General features: G+C 47.2%; 9 protein-coding genes across 9 annotated transcripts; 5 read left to right on the top strand and 4 right to left on the bottom strand.

The window, feature by feature from the left end:
• Positions 1-117: 117 nt before the first annotated feature.
• Positions 118-786, bottom strand: FPOAC1_009407 (uncharacterized protein; the record flags this gene model as incomplete). The annotated part of the gene is made up of 1 exon (XM_044853833.1): positions 118-786. One exon carries the CDS (start codon positions 784-786, stop codon positions 118-120), a length of 669 nt encoding a protein of 222 aa, XP_044706503.1.
• Positions 787-1,894: 1,108 nt separating this feature from the next.
• Positions 1,895-2,558, top strand: FPOAC1_009406 (uncharacterized protein; the record flags this gene model as incomplete). The annotated part of the gene is made up of 3 exons (XM_044853832.1): positions 1,895-1,937; positions 1,999-2,005; positions 2,195-2,558. The coding sequence occupies 3 exons, from the start codon at positions 1,895-1,897 to the stop codon at positions 2,556-2,558; spliced, it is 414 nt and encodes a 137-aa protein (XP_044706502.1).
• Positions 2,559-2,609: 51 nt separating this feature from the next.
• CRP6 (40S ribosomal protein S27) lies at positions 2,610-3,152 on the bottom strand (the record flags this gene model as incomplete). The annotated part of the gene is made up of 3 exons (XM_044853831.1): positions 2,610-2,792; positions 2,851-2,913; positions 3,150-3,152. The coding sequence occupies 3 exons, from the start codon at positions 3,150-3,152 to the stop codon at positions 2,610-2,612; spliced, it is 249 nt and encodes an 82-aa protein (XP_044706501.1).
• A 457-nt stretch (positions 3,153-3,609) lies between these two features.
• On the top strand, positions 3,610-4,445 carry FPOAC1_009404 (uncharacterized protein; the record flags this gene model as incomplete). Its single annotated transcript, XM_044853830.1, has 2 exons — positions 3,610-3,674; positions 3,728-4,445. 2 exons carry the CDS (start codon positions 3,610-3,612, stop codon positions 4,443-4,445), a joined length of 783 nt encoding a protein of 260 aa, XP_044706500.1.
• A 1,127-nt stretch (positions 4,446-5,572) lies between these two features.
• FPOAC1_009403 (uncharacterized protein) lies at positions 5,573-7,120 on the bottom strand (the record flags this gene model as incomplete). The annotated part of the gene is made up of 1 exon (XM_044853829.1): positions 5,573-7,120. The coding sequence occupies one exon, from the start codon at positions 7,118-7,120 to the stop codon at positions 5,573-5,575; it is 1,548 nt and encodes a 515-aa protein (XP_044706499.1).
• Positions 7,121-9,766: 2,646 nt separating this feature from the next.
• FPOAC1_009402 (uncharacterized protein) lies at positions 9,767-10,617 on the top strand (the record flags this gene model as incomplete). The annotated part of the gene is made up of 4 exons (XM_044853828.1): positions 9,767-9,958; positions 10,008-10,043; positions 10,090-10,487; positions 10,536-10,617. The coding sequence occupies 4 exons, from the start codon at positions 9,767-9,769 to the stop codon at positions 10,615-10,617; spliced, it is 708 nt and encodes a 235-aa protein (XP_044706498.1).
• Positions 10,618-11,396: 779 nt separating this feature from the next.
• FPOAC1_009401 (uncharacterized protein) lies at positions 11,397-12,845 on the top strand (the record flags this gene model as incomplete). The annotated part of the gene is made up of 1 exon (XM_044853827.1): positions 11,397-12,845. The coding sequence occupies one exon, from the start codon at positions 11,397-11,399 to the stop codon at positions 12,843-12,845; it is 1,449 nt and encodes a 482-aa protein (XP_044706497.1).
• A 365-nt stretch (positions 12,846-13,210) lies between these two features.
• FPOAC1_009400 (uncharacterized protein) lies at positions 13,211-14,520 on the bottom strand (the record flags this gene model as incomplete). Its single annotated transcript, XM_044853826.1, has 2 exons — positions 13,211-14,375; positions 14,429-14,520. 2 exons carry the CDS (start codon positions 14,518-14,520, stop codon positions 13,211-13,213), a joined length of 1,257 nt encoding a protein of 418 aa, XP_044706496.1.
• An 884-nt stretch (positions 14,521-15,404) lies between these two features.
• Positions 15,405-16,552, top strand: FPOAC1_009399 (uncharacterized protein; the record flags this gene model as incomplete). Its single annotated transcript, XM_044853825.1, has 4 exons — positions 15,405-15,608; positions 15,655-15,827; positions 15,876-16,036; positions 16,086-16,552. 4 exons carry the CDS (start codon positions 15,405-15,407, stop codon positions 16,550-16,552), a joined length of 1,005 nt encoding a protein of 334 aa, XP_044706495.1.
• Positions 16,553-16,680: the final 128 nt, after the last annotated feature.

Here is a 16,680-nt window from a genome sequence, read left to right as displayed (position 1 = left end):
TCTGAAGCATTGATATATACCTTAACGCCGACCAACGTTGCAAAACCCAAACATATCGCATAGTTGACATGACAACGTGCAATGACTCTGTCGAACCTCATCGTAACAAGTGATGGTTTAGTTAGTCATATCCATTTCGGGATCGACAAGAAAATCAGCCTCTTCGAAATCCGAACCAGAGTTTCGGTTGTCCGAGACGAACCCCCTCAAACCGGCACCCTTTCGAGACACGGGAATAGCCATAATTCGGGAGTTGCTCTGGACGTCCATGGCGCGGCTTTCAACCAGCTCATCTTCCTCTTCATCAAAAATTCGCTTGCGAGATCCATCGTACGACCCAACACTTTCGTTACTCTCTTGCGACATGGTAAGCTCGGGAATTGCATCGATATCCGGAACATCATCCTCTCGTTCAAAATCGGGCTGCGTATCCAGGCCGCCAACTCTGTTGATTCCGCAGAAAGGGAGAAGTTCTCGAGAGGCGCCCTTAATAGGGACTCGTGCGGTAGTTTTGGTCGTGTTTACTGGAGGAGCATTGTCTGTCCAGAGCTTGAAAGCACTAGTTCCGACTGTCTTGTATCCTTCGGGAACGGACTTGCGAACTCGCATACCGACGCTGAGGAGGTTTGCCTGGACCGTCGAGGGGAGAACAGGCTGGAGAGGCTTCTCAGCTTCGGCAGCCATAGACTCAGCTGGAGTTCTAGCACTGAAGAAAGAGGTGATTTGGCGCTGAGAGGGATCGGCTGAAGCACCAGCAAATTGGCGCTTGGCACGGGGAGTTGACATGATGCAAAAGTGTAAAGACTGTGACAACCTGAAGGCAACTCTTTGGTTCAGAAAGAACCAACAATCAATACGATGTGCTGAGCAATGACGTCGCAGTGGTGATGATCGAGTAAGCAAGGGCTGTGTCACAGAAAATAGTAACACGGAGACAGAGTTCAGGTGTTTGTTGAGTGGAGAGTGTCTTAAGCCGATTCGAAAGAAAGAAGTCTCTGTAAAGGCAAATGACGTTGGTATCGAGAGGAGGATATCAAGGGTTCAAAAGAGAATGAAGCAAGGAGAAGAGGGGAGACTGGAACAAGCCGTCAGAACAAAGGTCTTGTTGCCAGGGGTGAGGAAATTTGGCAGGTTCCGAAAGTGAAGAGCCCCTGTTCTGACCCAAGAAGACCCCAAAAAGCTAAAGAAGGAGACGATCCTACAAGCGGCATAATCAAGCCAATCAACTAATAAGAGTTCCTTCCGGGGTGTCTGAACTTTTCACGAGTGACACGATCTTAGCGTGCGGCTTTCGCGTAAAGTGACTGATTGGGAGCTCTTTCATTGGTCCGCTGACTCATCTGATAAGCCCCATCTATCTGATCAGCAAGAAGAGAGCCTGGCTGCCTAAGCTGCATACGTTGAACCAAGGCGGTGGCGATAGATTATCCAACACGCAAATTCTACATAGCGCTCTTTCATGATCGACAAGAATTGGTTTGGTTTGCTTGTCGGAGTTGAGGTCCACTTCGAATTTGCCTTTGAATTTGAGAAATTGGTTGAGGAAAAAGGTCACACGATCATAACACAAACCAGTATCACATTAAACTTCGAGGAACACCCATATCAATATTCTCACATTGATCAAATTCTGAAGACGCCGAGCATTGTCGGGTTAAGCTAACACGAACCAAGGTGATCTTGATTGACTAGATAGAAGCCCAATTCGAAAAAGATCCGTCAATCAGTCCAATGACCATCGACTATAGTTGAAACTCCAATGTGTTAGGTGTTTAGGCAAAATGCGGATTCCATCGATATTTCGCGGGGTAATTAGTTCCCCAGGTTCGTGAAAAAATACCTAACTCTATAGTGACTCTGCTTCAGCTGAGTTGCCTGAGGCGCTCTGTGGCGGATGGTCGTCTCTGAGTCTAGTCATCCGGCAAGTCAGCAGCCAGGTATGTCGATCGGCTGAGGGGTCGAGTCCTACTATCGATGACGCCTTCCATCCCCGACTAGCTTTCAAGTAAGTCGAATTCGATGGCTATACGAGTCCCTGGTGTAGAGATAGGAGCGGTCGGTATCATATTAATACAAAACACAGGATTGTGCTCTACGACAGTCCCGACAGCAACACAACGCAATCATCGACTAGAAGCATTCACGTCAAGAAGAAAGTGATGTGGAAACCATTGTGAATTTCGCAAAAGCACAGTGACCATCCTCCGCTACCCACTGCACTTGGGTATGAAGCGATCATCAAGAAACGGTTCCACGTCCTCATGTCCAGCCAACCCATTGAGACCAGCATGGACACTCGTGAAGGCTTTCTCAGCTTTCCACCCATGCAGTGCTTTTTTTTCCTTCCTGCCTCCAGACGACTCTTTGGTACAAGGCGCGTAACGGAAAAACAAAAGAGAAATGATGTGCCATGCAAGATATCCGGAGACCCCAAACGCCCCTATTCTGGGTGTTCCATCTTCTATCTGCAAAGATTTTTTGGTGAGTGTTCGCAACGTCGGCTGTTCTATCCGTCCATGTCGATGTTGTGTTTTGCAGATCCGAGATGGCCACCATGAGATGAACCGTAAGAGTCATGAGTGCCCAAGGAAATAACCGCCGCGAGGCGTTTACTTCCTTCGGAAAGAGCAGCCCTCAGTCAAGCGAGCCTTACCACCGGTAGGCTGGCAGAGGACAGTGGTGCATCCCTGGCAGATGACAACGGTCTGGGCGTGAGAGAAGACGGTGGTGATGGTGAAGCAACCGGGGCACTTGACGTCCATGAAGAAGGATCGAGGGGCGGGCACAAGGGTCTGGTAATGTTAGATCGATTGTCGTGATGATACAAAATTTGCCCGGATGCTATCGTACCTTGAGCTTGTGCTTCTTGGCCTCGGCGGCCGGGGAAGGGTTCAGAAGATCAACGGCGAGAACCTGGGGGGTGGAATGTTAGCGAACTTGTTCCATCATCATATCTGTATCCTCGGTGTGTCCCATCAATCGTCCGTCATGTCGTCGAAGTCGAGTTCCATCAATTTGTAACATTTGACACGGGCAGCAAGTTTCTTCGAGTCGACAATTCCACCTCTTTTCACACACGTAGTCGTTGCCCATCCATCGCTCGTGATCGATTCATCGTAAAAGGTATCAGAAAAAAGGCAGTCGCTTACCATCTTGTCTGATTTTCTCGAAAATTTCTTGTCGGTGACTTGCGAGAATGGGAAAGCTTGACGAAATCCGGCAACAGATTTGAGGCTCGCAAGGTGGGTGGGAGGAGGTAAGCGAGGAAAAGTTTGGTGGCTCTGGGGGGACGACTCGTTCTTGCCTCTGAGGCGGTTCCTGTGGCCGAAAGTGGACTAGCTCGCTAGGGTTGTATAGCCCACACACGTGATGGGCAGGAGCGACCGGGTCAATGTCGGTGCAACGTGACTGCCGTTTTGAGAGCTGGAGCTTGTGCACCAATTGTGCTTGGTGGGGCTTATGCGAGTTATGCATGGATTAGATAGCTCTGCCTGGTCAGTCCCTTGTAGAGAGAGTTGCATCAGTCTACACTCGTACAATACCTAGGCTGCCACTTTCCAGAAAATACATAAACGAGGGAGACGCCCGTTGAAGGAGTAATCACTCAAAATGTCTAACCCCATGGAACAGCGCATCAATGTTCCAATTGATGACCCAAACGCAGACACAGAATGGTCAGTATCTGCTACCCCTCCATGACTCTGGGCTAGCTCTGATCCCGCCAAAGGAATGATATTCTTCGAAAACATGGAGTTATCCCTGAGAAGCCGCCGAGCCCAACTCCAATGATTGAGGAGGCAATTCTTGAAGGACGAAGACTAGCACATGAGAATCGATTGGAAGGCAAGGACCTCGATGAGTTGGACGAGCTAGAAGACGAAGAAGACGAGGCTTTCCTGGAACAATACCGTCAAAAGCGGATGGCTGAGTTGAACAGTCTACAAAAGAAAGCTCTACATGGAAGCGTGTACCCTCTTTCAAAGCCCGAATACCAGCGCGAAGTCACAGACGCATCAAAAAACGGGCCAGTATTTGTCAACCTTACGTCTGCAATGGGAACGAATGTCGAGTCTCGAGTCTTGACTGAACTATGGAGGCAAGCGGCCAGGGAGTACGGCGAAATCAAGTTTTGCGAAATCCGAGCCAGCCAGGCCATCGAGAACTACCCCGACCGAAACTGCCCAACGATTCTGGTTTACAACAAGGGAGATATTGTCAAGCAGATCGTAACATTGGCTACTATCGGGGGCGTGCGAACAGGGATGCAACAAATCGACAATCTCCTGGTTGAGGTTGGTGCTGTCCCTGACTCCGACATGCGCGTTGTCAAGAGGAGGCAAGCCGCTGAGGATGCTGCCGAAGACCGTTTGGCAGGCAAGACTATCAAGACCGGAATTGCTGGAAGATCACGAAACGTCGACAGTGATGATGACGACTGGGATTAGACTTCGAACGAAGGATAATTGTGTCTTTGAAAAAACCGTTCTCTGGTGCGGCTCGTGCACGGTGCGGTGCATAGTCGTTTGCGTTCAACTTTTGAATTGCTTTGGTCCACCCTCCACAGCTATGCTATAAACCCATGAGCCATTACAACGGAAAACGCCATGCTCGCGCAGGAACATTATGATCATTGCTCAAGCCGAGCCATATACCTCTGACGAACGATACGTCTATCTATGCACCAAACAGAAGGAGGGGAGTGTCTCTGGCGACATGGTTCGCCCATGCCGGTGAGTGCAATCCCGAACACTCTACAGGGGGGATATAGGCACGGAGAGCTACATACCAATAAGCCGTTATACTACAAAGAACATATAAGACCAGGCCCATTGATGATTTTCTGGTGACAGATAGACCAATAGAGATCTATTATGGAGTTGCTAAAATTATAGGTCATGTTTCCGATAGGAGCAACATAATTCTTTCTGGCTGCCAATCCAACAAATGCTCATTTTGGCTTGGTCTAGATTGTGATATGGGGATGCAATTGCATTATTCTCATATATTAAGAAGGATTGATCCGCAAAATCTTACCATCGAGCTTCAGAATAAATCCTGGCACACTAGCTACCTGTACGTAAATCTCCAGCTGTAGCGCCATGTCTTTAACTACATGCTCATCAGAAGTAATGATTTTGTAGGCCAAGCTAAGAGGCAACATGAGGCACATAATATGTAACTACCTAAGCACAGGGTGTAGAGACAACAATAGGTCTCGATCGTGTCAAAATCGATTGTCTTATTCTCGTGCTATTGATATACTTAGGTTTCCAAAGTTAGGGTCAAGACATCTCTGTCATATTGCTGTTACAATCTGTATTTATGCGTGACCAGCGACAGAAACCAGAATGGAATCAACTGATCTTGTAGACGGCGAAAGGATGAGACGGACTATCAGGTCGTGTCCTGGAAAGATGTCCTGGTCAACCATCCATCCACACCTTCATCATGGTATCATAAAACACAAGGTGGATCTCTACAGAAAAATAAATACGAAAGAAAAAGACAATATAAGGTATCATTCATGCGCTCGTCAATCTGCTTTTACTATATATATAGCGCCATTTACCCATCATTCTTGCTGATTTCTCTCATCAGTGATAGGAACAAGATTCCCTCTAGGCAGACTCCAACTGCTCTTATCCAATTCTCCTGGCCCGCATCGCCATGAGCATCCTCGGTGGATAAACGGAATGGTCCTCTCACCCTCTGCCATACTCAGCGGTGTCACCCGCAGGACAGATGAGTCGACCTTTTTACAGGTTCGAACTTCTCGCCACTCAACCCACTCGACAGTCGGAATAACCATCATCTTCCGACAATGTGCACAAGTCAACCCACCGGCTTCCTTTTGCCGCTGTGCTCGCTCCAGAAGCCTCCTAAGGTGGTTGAGACCCTCGGGGATGTAAACCGCCATTTCCGAAAGCTGAGAAGTAGAATAACAGGCTCGGAGAGCTGTCTCCAGAAGACTCGGGACGCGGCTTGCCCCTTGGAGACGCTGCGACTCTGTCATGGATGAGACGGATGCTGATGGTGAAAACTCGGGTTCTCCCTTATCAACAGGCAAGATGAGTTTCCAGTGGTCTGTCGGAAACTTGAAGTCTGAGATGGCCCGTCCCATAGTATCAGAGAGCTGCGAAGGAGACCTGCCCAACACTCGACTCACCAAGTATGGTACAGAAGAAGGTTCTGACTCTGTGTGAGAAAAGAGCACATTATCGGGCTTTCCCTCGTTCTGTTCCAGGCTCTGTTTTGGTTGCCAGAATGGGTTGGGATGAACAACAAGCGTGTCGAGTTTGCTATTTGATGCAAATAGATCCAGCAACTCAACTGGTAAATGTCGCAAACGGTTTTGTGACACATTGAGCTCCTTGAGATGCTGTAGTTTACCGATGCCGGGAGGGAGCTCAGTGAGTTTGTTGTGGCGGAGACTGAGAATAGTGAGATAGGTCAAGTCAAAGATGGCACCAGGAACCCGTGTTAGCCGGTTCTGGGCCATGTAGATCTTGAGCTCCGGGTCCTTTTGCTCAAAGGCTACATCCTTGGTGACGATGGGAATGCACGTGAACTGGGACAAAGGACTGATTGTATCGTTGGAGACATCTTCCAGCCCCATCGACCAAAAGTCAACTGTCTCTTCGCCTGTCTCAAGACAGGTGCGAACCTTGTCGCGTGCAACTTGCTCAGCCCTTGAGACGCGGCGCACCACGCGATCAAGCTGGGGCAGTCTGGGTTTGGGGTTTTCAGGGACAGGTTCGAGCATGTCTTCGCTCTCATTACCATCACTGCCCAGGAAGACACCACTGTCTGCCTGTCGCGTCCATGGGCGCCTCTGCTTAGGAACGTGAATCTCACTAAAGGTCGAGTCGGAAGAAGTGGGGTGCTGTTGAAACCAAGAACCAATGTATCTCTTCTTTCGCCTGCCTTCTACATAGTTGTCCAACGCGGGATCATCATCACTAGAGAATATGGCGGGATCGCTTGAATTGTTGAAGCCCGAGGGAGGCGCGTGCTTGGAGCCGGCATTGCGGACGCGTTTCCGAGGGTTGTTGCTGAAAGTTTGGGACTGCTCATCCCAAGACACAGCAGGGAGAGGAGGGAGAGTCAACTCTTCTGACATTGAAGCAATCCGATAGAGATATAAATGAAATTTTGGAATGACGTTACACGAGCATAAGAAGGATTCAAATAATGCAGGAACTCAAACTTGAACTTGTCCAACGCGATTTGACTGAAAGATGGGTGCACTAGTTAGATGCAGAGTGACGATGGAGGAGAAATAGTTACAGGGCTCGGATCACCCCACTCACGCACTAGAGATGGATGCCATGCACTCCAATTACTGGGCGTGCACGTGCCATCGCCAGCCACCCGACCCCTAACGTGTCAGTGGTTTCAGGGTCAAGAGGGTCTTGTCTCAAGATTCCATTCAATCCACGAACACAGTATGATAAGAAGATCAGACAATGAAACGCGTTTCCTGTTTTATTCATGTCACCTTGATAATCAGAAAAGAGAAAAAATATCCTAGAAAGAAGACTAGGACATCTCAAACTGAGCACGCCTCAACTTCAAGATCTTCGTCGCGTATCTAATGGTCAAAGTACTAGGTACCTACCACCTAATATGGAGAGGCTGGGTTGAGTAACTGGAAGGACCAACGCCAGCCATCAAGTTGCTAGCCTTGCTCTGTCGCTATCACATAATTTTGGTTGGAGACAGCGAGACGTCAAGCTTGTTGCCTACAGAAGATACACTTTGTGAGGCCATCTACTCAACAAAGGATGTGTATGAACGTATTGGCAACGGCCAACTCATATAGGAGCAATAGATGAACCTATCAAAGAAAAAGATATCCTTTAATTCAAGACACAAAAATAAGGTCTCGGAGGGAGTCGAACCCCCGCTAGCGGAATCAGAATCCGCAGTCATAGCCGTTATTATTGGAATAAAGAAATCACAGTTGTAGCCATAAGCTTTCAGGACCTTAATAATCACGGTATGACTGTCGTAGCTGCATACCTTTACGTATCGCTACTGGATGTGAATATTAGGTGTTATTGTGGAATGTCATTAATAATAATAAAAGTTCTTCTGGAGGTCTACGATACCCGGTACCGCGGCTGGAAAAGCGGGTACCGGGCCGAGCCTTTGAGCCAATCAAAATGGTTTGAACAACATGATTCCACTCTTTAATCCAACGTCCACTCCTGTTCTTGCCGTTGCTTTTTAAAGCAATACCTACTGAATAAAAGACCAACTACCTATCAAGTAATGTCAGGTAGTTGATCGAGAACTCATAGGTTTCAGTCTATTCTCTTCATGGCTATGTTAGGTGCTTGGTTTCATAGAGCGCCGTGCTGACCAACGGTAAAGAACAGACAATTCTATTGCATCAATTTCTATCCATACCTATCCTTAGGGTATCAGAAAAATTGGCCGCTGTAAGCCTAAAAGACGAAATTAGTATGCCATTTTCTGCTCTTTAGACTATAGCTTTAAGACTATTATTTTTATAACCTAAGACTTAGGAGGTTATTTTTCTACTACTCACTAGCCTACCTATCTAGTTTAGTAGGTACTATCGCGGGTTAGGGGGGTTTTTTAACATAGCCTATAATAACCTATTATATATTAATACCTTATTAATTCCCTATTAGCTAACTAATTAGCTATTAGAAATTTAATTTACTATTAATTTAATTAAATAATAAGGTTATCTATTTTATATATAGATTTTATATAAATTATTTATTTTAATTTAGCTTTATTTTATATATTTTATTAAACCTTTAGACTTTTTATTAAAATTAATAAGCTATTAAGTTATTATAATTATATTATTAATTATTAAATTATTAATTATTTTATTAACTTTTAATAAAGTTTTAATATTAAAGATTTATACTTTTTATTAAAATAATATATATTATTAAAAGTAAAAACTTAATATATAATTACTTTTATAATTAATTTATAATAATATAATAATTAAGCTATAATTATAATTATAATTATAGCTTATAGCCTATAGCTTATAGTTTATAGTTTATAGTTTATAGCTTATAGCTTATAGATTTAAATCTCTTATAATTATAATTTTTATAAATTATAAACTTTAAATAATATAATAATTAAAAAGATTATATAATATATTATATTATATAATTCTTATATTTTAATTTATTTAATTAATTAATTTAATAGTCTATTAATAGTTTAATATAGTTATTAATTTAATAGTCTTATTAAAATTAATAGCTTAATTATTTAATATAGTCTTATTAGTTTAATAAGGTAATTAATTAGAGGCTATATTTACAGATAAGGGTATTAATAGCCTTAAGTCTATATACCCTCTTAGTAGGTTAACATCATAGGGGACAGCCTATTGAAAAACCCCCCTAACCCGCGATGGTAGTGACTAACGAGAGTAACTATGTACGTATTGAGTTGCTCCACTTGGCGCTGCTGCTGTTTCGAAACGATGCTTCCGAGTGCAGGGCAAATAGCTTGCCATGGTATATGGGCGCTTCGCAACCCAAGATACCGCTAAACTCCACTTGGCCTTGACAAAACTCCCAATGGGTGGACAGCTTAAACGTCCACTTCTACTATGCCCAATGATCGCAAACAAGCGCATGACACAAATTCACCTACGAAATCCATTTCCCACTACCTCTTCATTCTTGCCCTTCCGTTGCTGGTTCTCTTGATCTGGAAAGAAATATTCGTCAGTACCAAAACGGAGACGACGAAAGCAAGCATGTCTTCAGGAAGAATCGCCCCGCTCGTTTTTCCTGCGGCATCCCGGCACACAGCTACAGTCATCTTTGTTCACGGTCTCGGTGACACTGGCCATGGTTGGGCGAGCGCTGTTGAAAACTGGCGCCGGCGACAGAAGTTGGATGAGGTCAAGTTCATCCTGCCTCATGCACCTCAAATCCCCATCAGTGTAGTGAGTTTATACCCGAGAGGTGCGTTAAGAGTTGACCTAACACAGACAGAACATGGGAATGAGAATGCCTGGATGGTTTGATATCGTAAGAGTCCCTTTTAATCGTTGAAAACACACCTGACATGGCATAGAAACAACTTGGTGGAGACGTCGACTCTCTCATTCGTAACGAGGACATAGAAGGTATCAAGCTCAGCCAAAAGTACTTCCACGATCTCATTCAACAAGAGATTGACTCGGGAATTGCCACTGATCGCATCGTTCTCGGCGGCTTCTCCCAGGGTGGTGCTATGTCTCTCCTTGCTGGCCTCACCTGCACAAGCAAGCTGGGTGGCATCCTTGGCCTTTCCTCGTGGTTGCTTCTGTCCAAGACCTTTGCCGACATAGTCAAGCCTACAGATGCCAACCGCCAGACTCCTGTCATGATGTTTCACGGCGAAGAAGACCCTATCGTCCCTTGCGAGCGTGGAAAGCTGAGTGCCGACCTGCTCAAGGGACTTGGCTACGATGTTGCATGGAAGACTTACCCGTAAGTCACTTCTGTATTATTCAAAACCAATATACTAACTTTACACAGTGGTATGGGACATTCTGCTGTTCCTGAGGAGCTTGACGAGGTGGAAGCATTCTTGAGGAAGCAGTTGCCCCCTAAGAACTAGAAGATTCAGGAAGAGGGTTTTTAGATGGCTTGTGTTTGCTGAAGTTTAACAACCAAAGAGGGACAGGAGAAAACAGACGCGATATTGATGACTACGGTTCCGGACTTTGGAATGTCTTCATCACATTATACTGGCACGGGTTGAGAAAAGACCAATCATGCTGACTTCACATGCCCGGTGGCCCTCGATCATGACAATCCCGTGATGACATTCAAGTTAGGAGGGCAACACAATAGAGCTTGGGGAAAAGAGATGAATCAAGGAGTTGGTATAATCATCCTGCACTGATCTACTAAGTTCATCGCTTATGCCCTCCGTAGTTAGATTTTCTAAGAAACATTCATTAACTTCCAGACAAAATTCCGTAAAGACGAGGTGCCGCCAAAATGACGTGCGCTCCGCTCCGCTCCACCACTGGCTGGGCGCCTTACAATGCCCGCCGCGTAGAGGTGCATGATAACCTAGGCCGGGCCACCGAGTGCCCTATCGCTTACAGTAGCGCACTGGAGGTTTCCATGGCATGAGTGGGGGAACTCTGTAGCGGACCATTGCACCCTTGATCCCGGACGGTCTTCTCCAACGTTTGCCAACCGACCGAAACCTTTGGTGGAATCAACAACTTTGTTCGATACCTAACCTAACCCTTCCAAATTGACGCATCTTATTCATGGCTTCAACACTCTGCTAAAACACTTTCATACGTCTTCTCAAAACATCCTCGATTCGCAATCCACACAAGCCGATTCACACCGATGATCGTCCGCCCAAAGTAAACAAACATGACCTCCGAAGCCTCGCGTCCAGTGTCACCGACACCGTCACAACTACCACCCGTCCCTGGGTCGCCCGTCTATTCTCTTGCATCGACTACGAACCCTCTATCTCAGTTCAACCTACCACTCCCACCACCTCCCCGATCTTCACATGCTGTCCTCACAAAAGCCGACCTTGAAAACTCCCAGCAGGCTTACTCTGACCTCGTCGCTTCAGCAAAGTCATACCGTCTCGCTCTCGCTGCACTGTCAACTGCTGCGTCGACATTCGGCTCAGCGCTCGAAGCATGTGCCAGACTAAAAGAGGCTCGCGCTGAGCCTATTGGGCCTTCTGGATCGACCAACATGACGGCTAGCTTCTCGACTAAGGGCTCCTGCACCGCCGATATGCTCATGTCCGCTTCTGGAGTGCACCATCTCGTCGCAAACCATCAACAGATTCTCTCCGAGACAGTATACCGATCCTTCGAAGTGCCGCTTCTCCATGACCTGGACAAATGGCAGACCGTTATTGACGATGAAGAGGAGACGTACAAACACAGTATCAAAGCTCAGAGCAGAGAGATCAAGCGGTTGGAGAAGGAGGGCATGAAGCTGCACAAACAGCGAAGACGAGACGTGGGACGATTTAGAGCACATTTGGTTGACTTGACTACGAAACTGGACGGTTTGACAACGTTACATGCCGATCATGCACGAACGCTGTTGAGAGAAAGTCAAGAGACAAGCGGAAGGATTGTCGACGCAAGCTGCAGCCTCGTACGCGCAGAGGTGGACATATTCGAAAGTCTCGCAAGAAAAGGGTGGAGCGGAGGCGGTTTAGACGACCTCCTGGAAAAGGGACAGGATTTATTTGCAACCGAGGAAGACAGCGCAAATATGGGCAGTGGTGGTGGCGGCGACACACCAAAACTCTTTTCAATCCTCCCACCCAAAAGCATACTTGCCGATACAGGATCAGAACTATCCAGGAGCCACGCTAGAGGTGACAGTCTCTTGATGGATACAGAACGCTACCAATCACTTGCTGCGTTGGCTTCCGATATGAGACCCAGTGGTGGCGGCGATACTGACAGCGTCTTCTCAACAGACTTTAACAAGCCGCGCAACGCAAGACCGTTCTCACCACAGCCTATTCGCCGGATACCAACAGATGTAACCTATGACTCGCTAGTTGGCCGAGCAGAAGATTTAGGGAACGACGATGATGAATTAAGCCGATCCGAATTGCTTCTGCCTGTGGCTGAATCAGACAGTGAAGTAGAAGAGATACAAAATAGCTACAGACACAATGAAAATTGTGAACCGAACATTGCTGTCGAGCAAGAGGAGGAAACAAGAGGGCGATCCGTATCACCTGCTTCTGGGGAGAAAAGACCAAAGTCGCCAGGGCTAATTACAGACGCAAGCTCTGCAGCTGCGTGGAGCGGCGATGAAGACAGAAGTCCAACTTAAGTGGCCGGATTACTGAATTACTGAGTTACGATCGTGTTGGGTTATCATGTACAAAGGCGTTTGTGTGGGCATTTTTTGACAAGACATTTTCTTCACCGAGAGGCAGCAATAGATTGCAGGGCTTGCTCCTGATTGATAGTATACAAACATTATGCGGATCTTCATCCTCCATGTCTATTAAATAAGCGACTAAACCAATGGTACCATTCCATAACACGCCTTACGCCATGACCGTTGTTACGCCGTGGTCGATGATCAGATTCTTCGTCTCTCGTACATTCTAGCTCTGCTACCCACCGATGCTATGGCGTTTCTGGACCGCCTGTCTAGGATGTCTTGTACTCACACTGCCGAATAGATGTCCTCTAATCATCCTTATCAGCGTTGAGCACATCACCCCCAAACAGTCCAATCCAAGCATCAAGCCACCAGATGAGCTTCCAGTACAAGCTTGCCTTGCTCCAATCGAATTCACCTGTCTCGGTTCGCGGCACCTCGTTACCGATCATGCTGCCACCAAACCATTTAATGAAAGGAATGGCATTAATCACTCGCTGCATCATGGTTTGCTGAGGGAGAAGGGCTTGCTCGGCAGGAAGAATGGTAGCTCGGCGGGCGGTCGGGATGCGACGACAGAAAATACTGTCCTCGCCACGAATCTCCATGGGCTCAATGGTCGATGTGGTGGCTTTAAGGAGAGGGGGAGGCTCAGTGATCGTAGCGGAAGAGGCATGCGAGTTACTGATAGTTCCAGTGTCCATGGTCAGGCTGGAGGTTTGTGAATGAGGCGGAGAGAGGTCGAGGAGACGGCTGTTAAACGATGTTGGCCCGCTGAAGTTCTTGCGACCATTCGCGGTAGGAACTGTCGGCATGCTCTGTGATCGGGGGTGATCAGGGACAACCTCAATATCGGGGCAGGCCTCGTCCTTGGCGGGAGGAATTCCTCGGTACGGCTCAGCGTACACAAGATGTCCCAGAATCCTTTGAGGGCTGGCAAAGGTTGCGGCTTCGGCAGCTTCTCTGCTCTCAAAGGTAACCTTGACCCAATGATCTCCACCATCGGCGCGGTTCACCAAGGCTCGTTCGTCGGCTGTGAGGTTACGGCGTCGCGTGAATGCAGGATCGCGTAATTCGGACTTGTATCGGCGTTGGCTGGCAGGAGGTTCGCGGGGATAATCCTCCAAAATCGCGCCCGCAAGTGACTCGTAATGGGAGATGGCAGCGTACTGTTGCGTGTACGATCGGTAGCCACGGAGGATTAGCTCGACGGGCGTAGAAGTAACAGGTCGTTGGGCGGCAGTCTCTTCCTGCATCATACCGCTGCTCTTACGCTGGACGGTCTGAGCAGGTGCGGCCGCTTGGTTCGATACCCAATCGCCAAAAAGCTTATCTGCAGCAGCTAGCGTGGGATTCTCGCGGCTGCGAGCTGGTGTTCCGGTACGCGATCGCGAACGACGGGTCGATTTACCAAACGAACCAGACTCGGCGGCGCTGCGACGTGATCGTGTAGTTCCTTGAGGGGCATCTTGTCTGATTGCGCATCTTGTTAGTGTTGGTTTGAAAGGGAGGAGAGGCAGCCATACTGGTTGAAATACATGGCGTAAGGTCGCTTGATGCCGTCGTCACCGACATAGCACTCATCGTCTGGGACGTTGTGAAGGATAAGAGGAGCCATGATGAAGGTCGAAACAGATGATTAAGCGCTAGTATCACAGTCAGAGCGTGTCTGATGGATGGACCGTATTGTATGGCGTGAGATACGATCCCGGGTTGGCGATGTTTGTCGACGGACAAAGAGGATAAAGATGATGATTAAGTGATGAGCCGCCCTTTCACACTTGATGCTTGCCCTGCAGTTTCTGAAGTTGACTTTTTGGCGGGCCAATCTGGCAGTTGCACCCAGCAACGGACCACTGGAGGTAGCTCCTGTTTGTGGGGCAGTTTATCCGGTTCTGCTAGAGCTTAAGCTTAGGAGTTCTACAGTACTAAGGCATATAGGGTAACGTTATTTGTTCATATTTACCTACCTACCTAGGTAGGATAATAGAAGGCCTTTAGTTGGGACTGTTTTTATTAATGAAGCGTATTCTTTTCCTTGTATTGGCCATGAATCTTCAACTAAGCCTGTACAGCAGTTTCTCTACAACAGGTACCTAGGTAGCACTTAGTTTAGAAAACCACGACTTCAACCACTTGTGCCCATTGTCCATCCTAACCTACCTAGGTCTCAGTGAACTTTCACACACCATTCACAGACAGTTACTCTGTACGAGCCGCAAATCTCATACAGCACAGACCTGATCATTTCGCCAATCTCTCCACTATCGACAACCCGAGCTGGAAACACCCATGACGATGACGATAACTATCATGATGGGCTGATTTAGTATCACGTTCATCCCACTTCAGCTAAAAAGATCCACTGGCGGATATTCCGGAAAGGATACTTGGATATACGATTCACCAGCATGTAAAAGGAGCATGATCCTAAATAGTAACGTTTCTGATACTATTTTGAACTACAGTCAAGAGTCTACTATCAACACCGCTTGACTCATCATGGCTCAACGTTTACTATTCCGAGTATTGATCGGCTTTGTTTCTATGGCTGTAGCCATAATTGCTTGGTTCGGTGCATCGCCGTTTAAAGCTTTCTCGTCGACATTGCAGAGGGTCGGAGTCGATTGGTACAACGCACAAAAGACGATCCCGCCAGCTGCTTCAACAACAAAAGCCCCTGTCTATTTCTTTAGCCATGGCGGTGTAAGTTTCCCCCACGGTTAGAAACAAACCGACTAACAAACTGAAGCCGGATGTTCAATACAACACAAAGCATCCTGTATATCCGGTCCTTCAACGGATTGGCAAAGAAATCACACATCAAGTCAAACCAAAAGCTGTCGTCGTTTTCTCGGCACATTGGATGGGAGAAGAGCACAGTATCCATGTCAACAATGTAGTTGACACTGACTTAATCTATGAGTGTGTTACGTTGAATCTTACTCCGAGTCTCTGTTAACCTGCAACCAGTTTCTATGGCTTCCCTGATCATTTTTACAAGGCTGAATATCCGAACAAAGGAAGCCCTGAGCTTGCGAGCAAGATCATGGTGATGCTTTCAGAAGCCGGAATCCAGTCCTATGGAATGAAACGTGGCTTAGACCATGGCGTGTTTTCTGGCTTTCACGTTGGTACATGTGCTGAACAGACTTGTCAGATATATATACTGACAAGCCATAGCTTTCAACCCTGAAGCGAATCCTCTAAACGTTCCGCTGGTCCAGGTCTCTTTATTCAAGAGCGAAGATCCTCATGCTCATTATGCCCTTGGCCGCGCCGTTTCTGCACTTCGGAACGAGGGAATCGTCATAATCGGTGCTGGGATGTCAGTGCACAACTTGCAAGACATGCACCACATGTTTGAGGGTAACACAGAACCGCTCCCATACGTTGCGAGTTTCGACAACGCCCTCAAGGAGGCCGTGGAGGCCAACCCTGATGCCCGTGAAGAAAAGATGGCCGCGGTATGTAAGAGAGGAGATGCAAAGCAAGCACATCCTTTTATGGACCACCTCATGCCTGCCTTTATTGCTGCAGGCGCGGCTGGTGAGGATATGGGAAAACAAATTTGGACATTGCATGAAGGTAGTTTCGGTTGGTCGCAGTTCCGTTTCGGTGATGCCACTTCACCTCAGACTGCGCTTTAATCCTGGGCTTGGAATCAAAGTGCAGCACGGATCATTGAGGCCATTATACACAGCCAGTCGGATCGGTACCTATATGGTGGGATCTCTCGAGAAAGACCAGAAATCTAGTCGATGCTGCGATGCCAACA

This window comes from Fusarium poae, chromosome 3 (genome assembly GCF_019609905.1).
Source record: "Fusarium poae strain DAOMC 252244 chromosome 3, whole genome shotgun sequence".
Taxonomy (NCBI): Eukaryota; Fungi; Ascomycota; class Sordariomycetes; order Hypocreales; family Nectriaceae; genus Fusarium; species Fusarium poae.
This window is presented reverse-complemented; position numbering and strand designations above follow the sequence as displayed.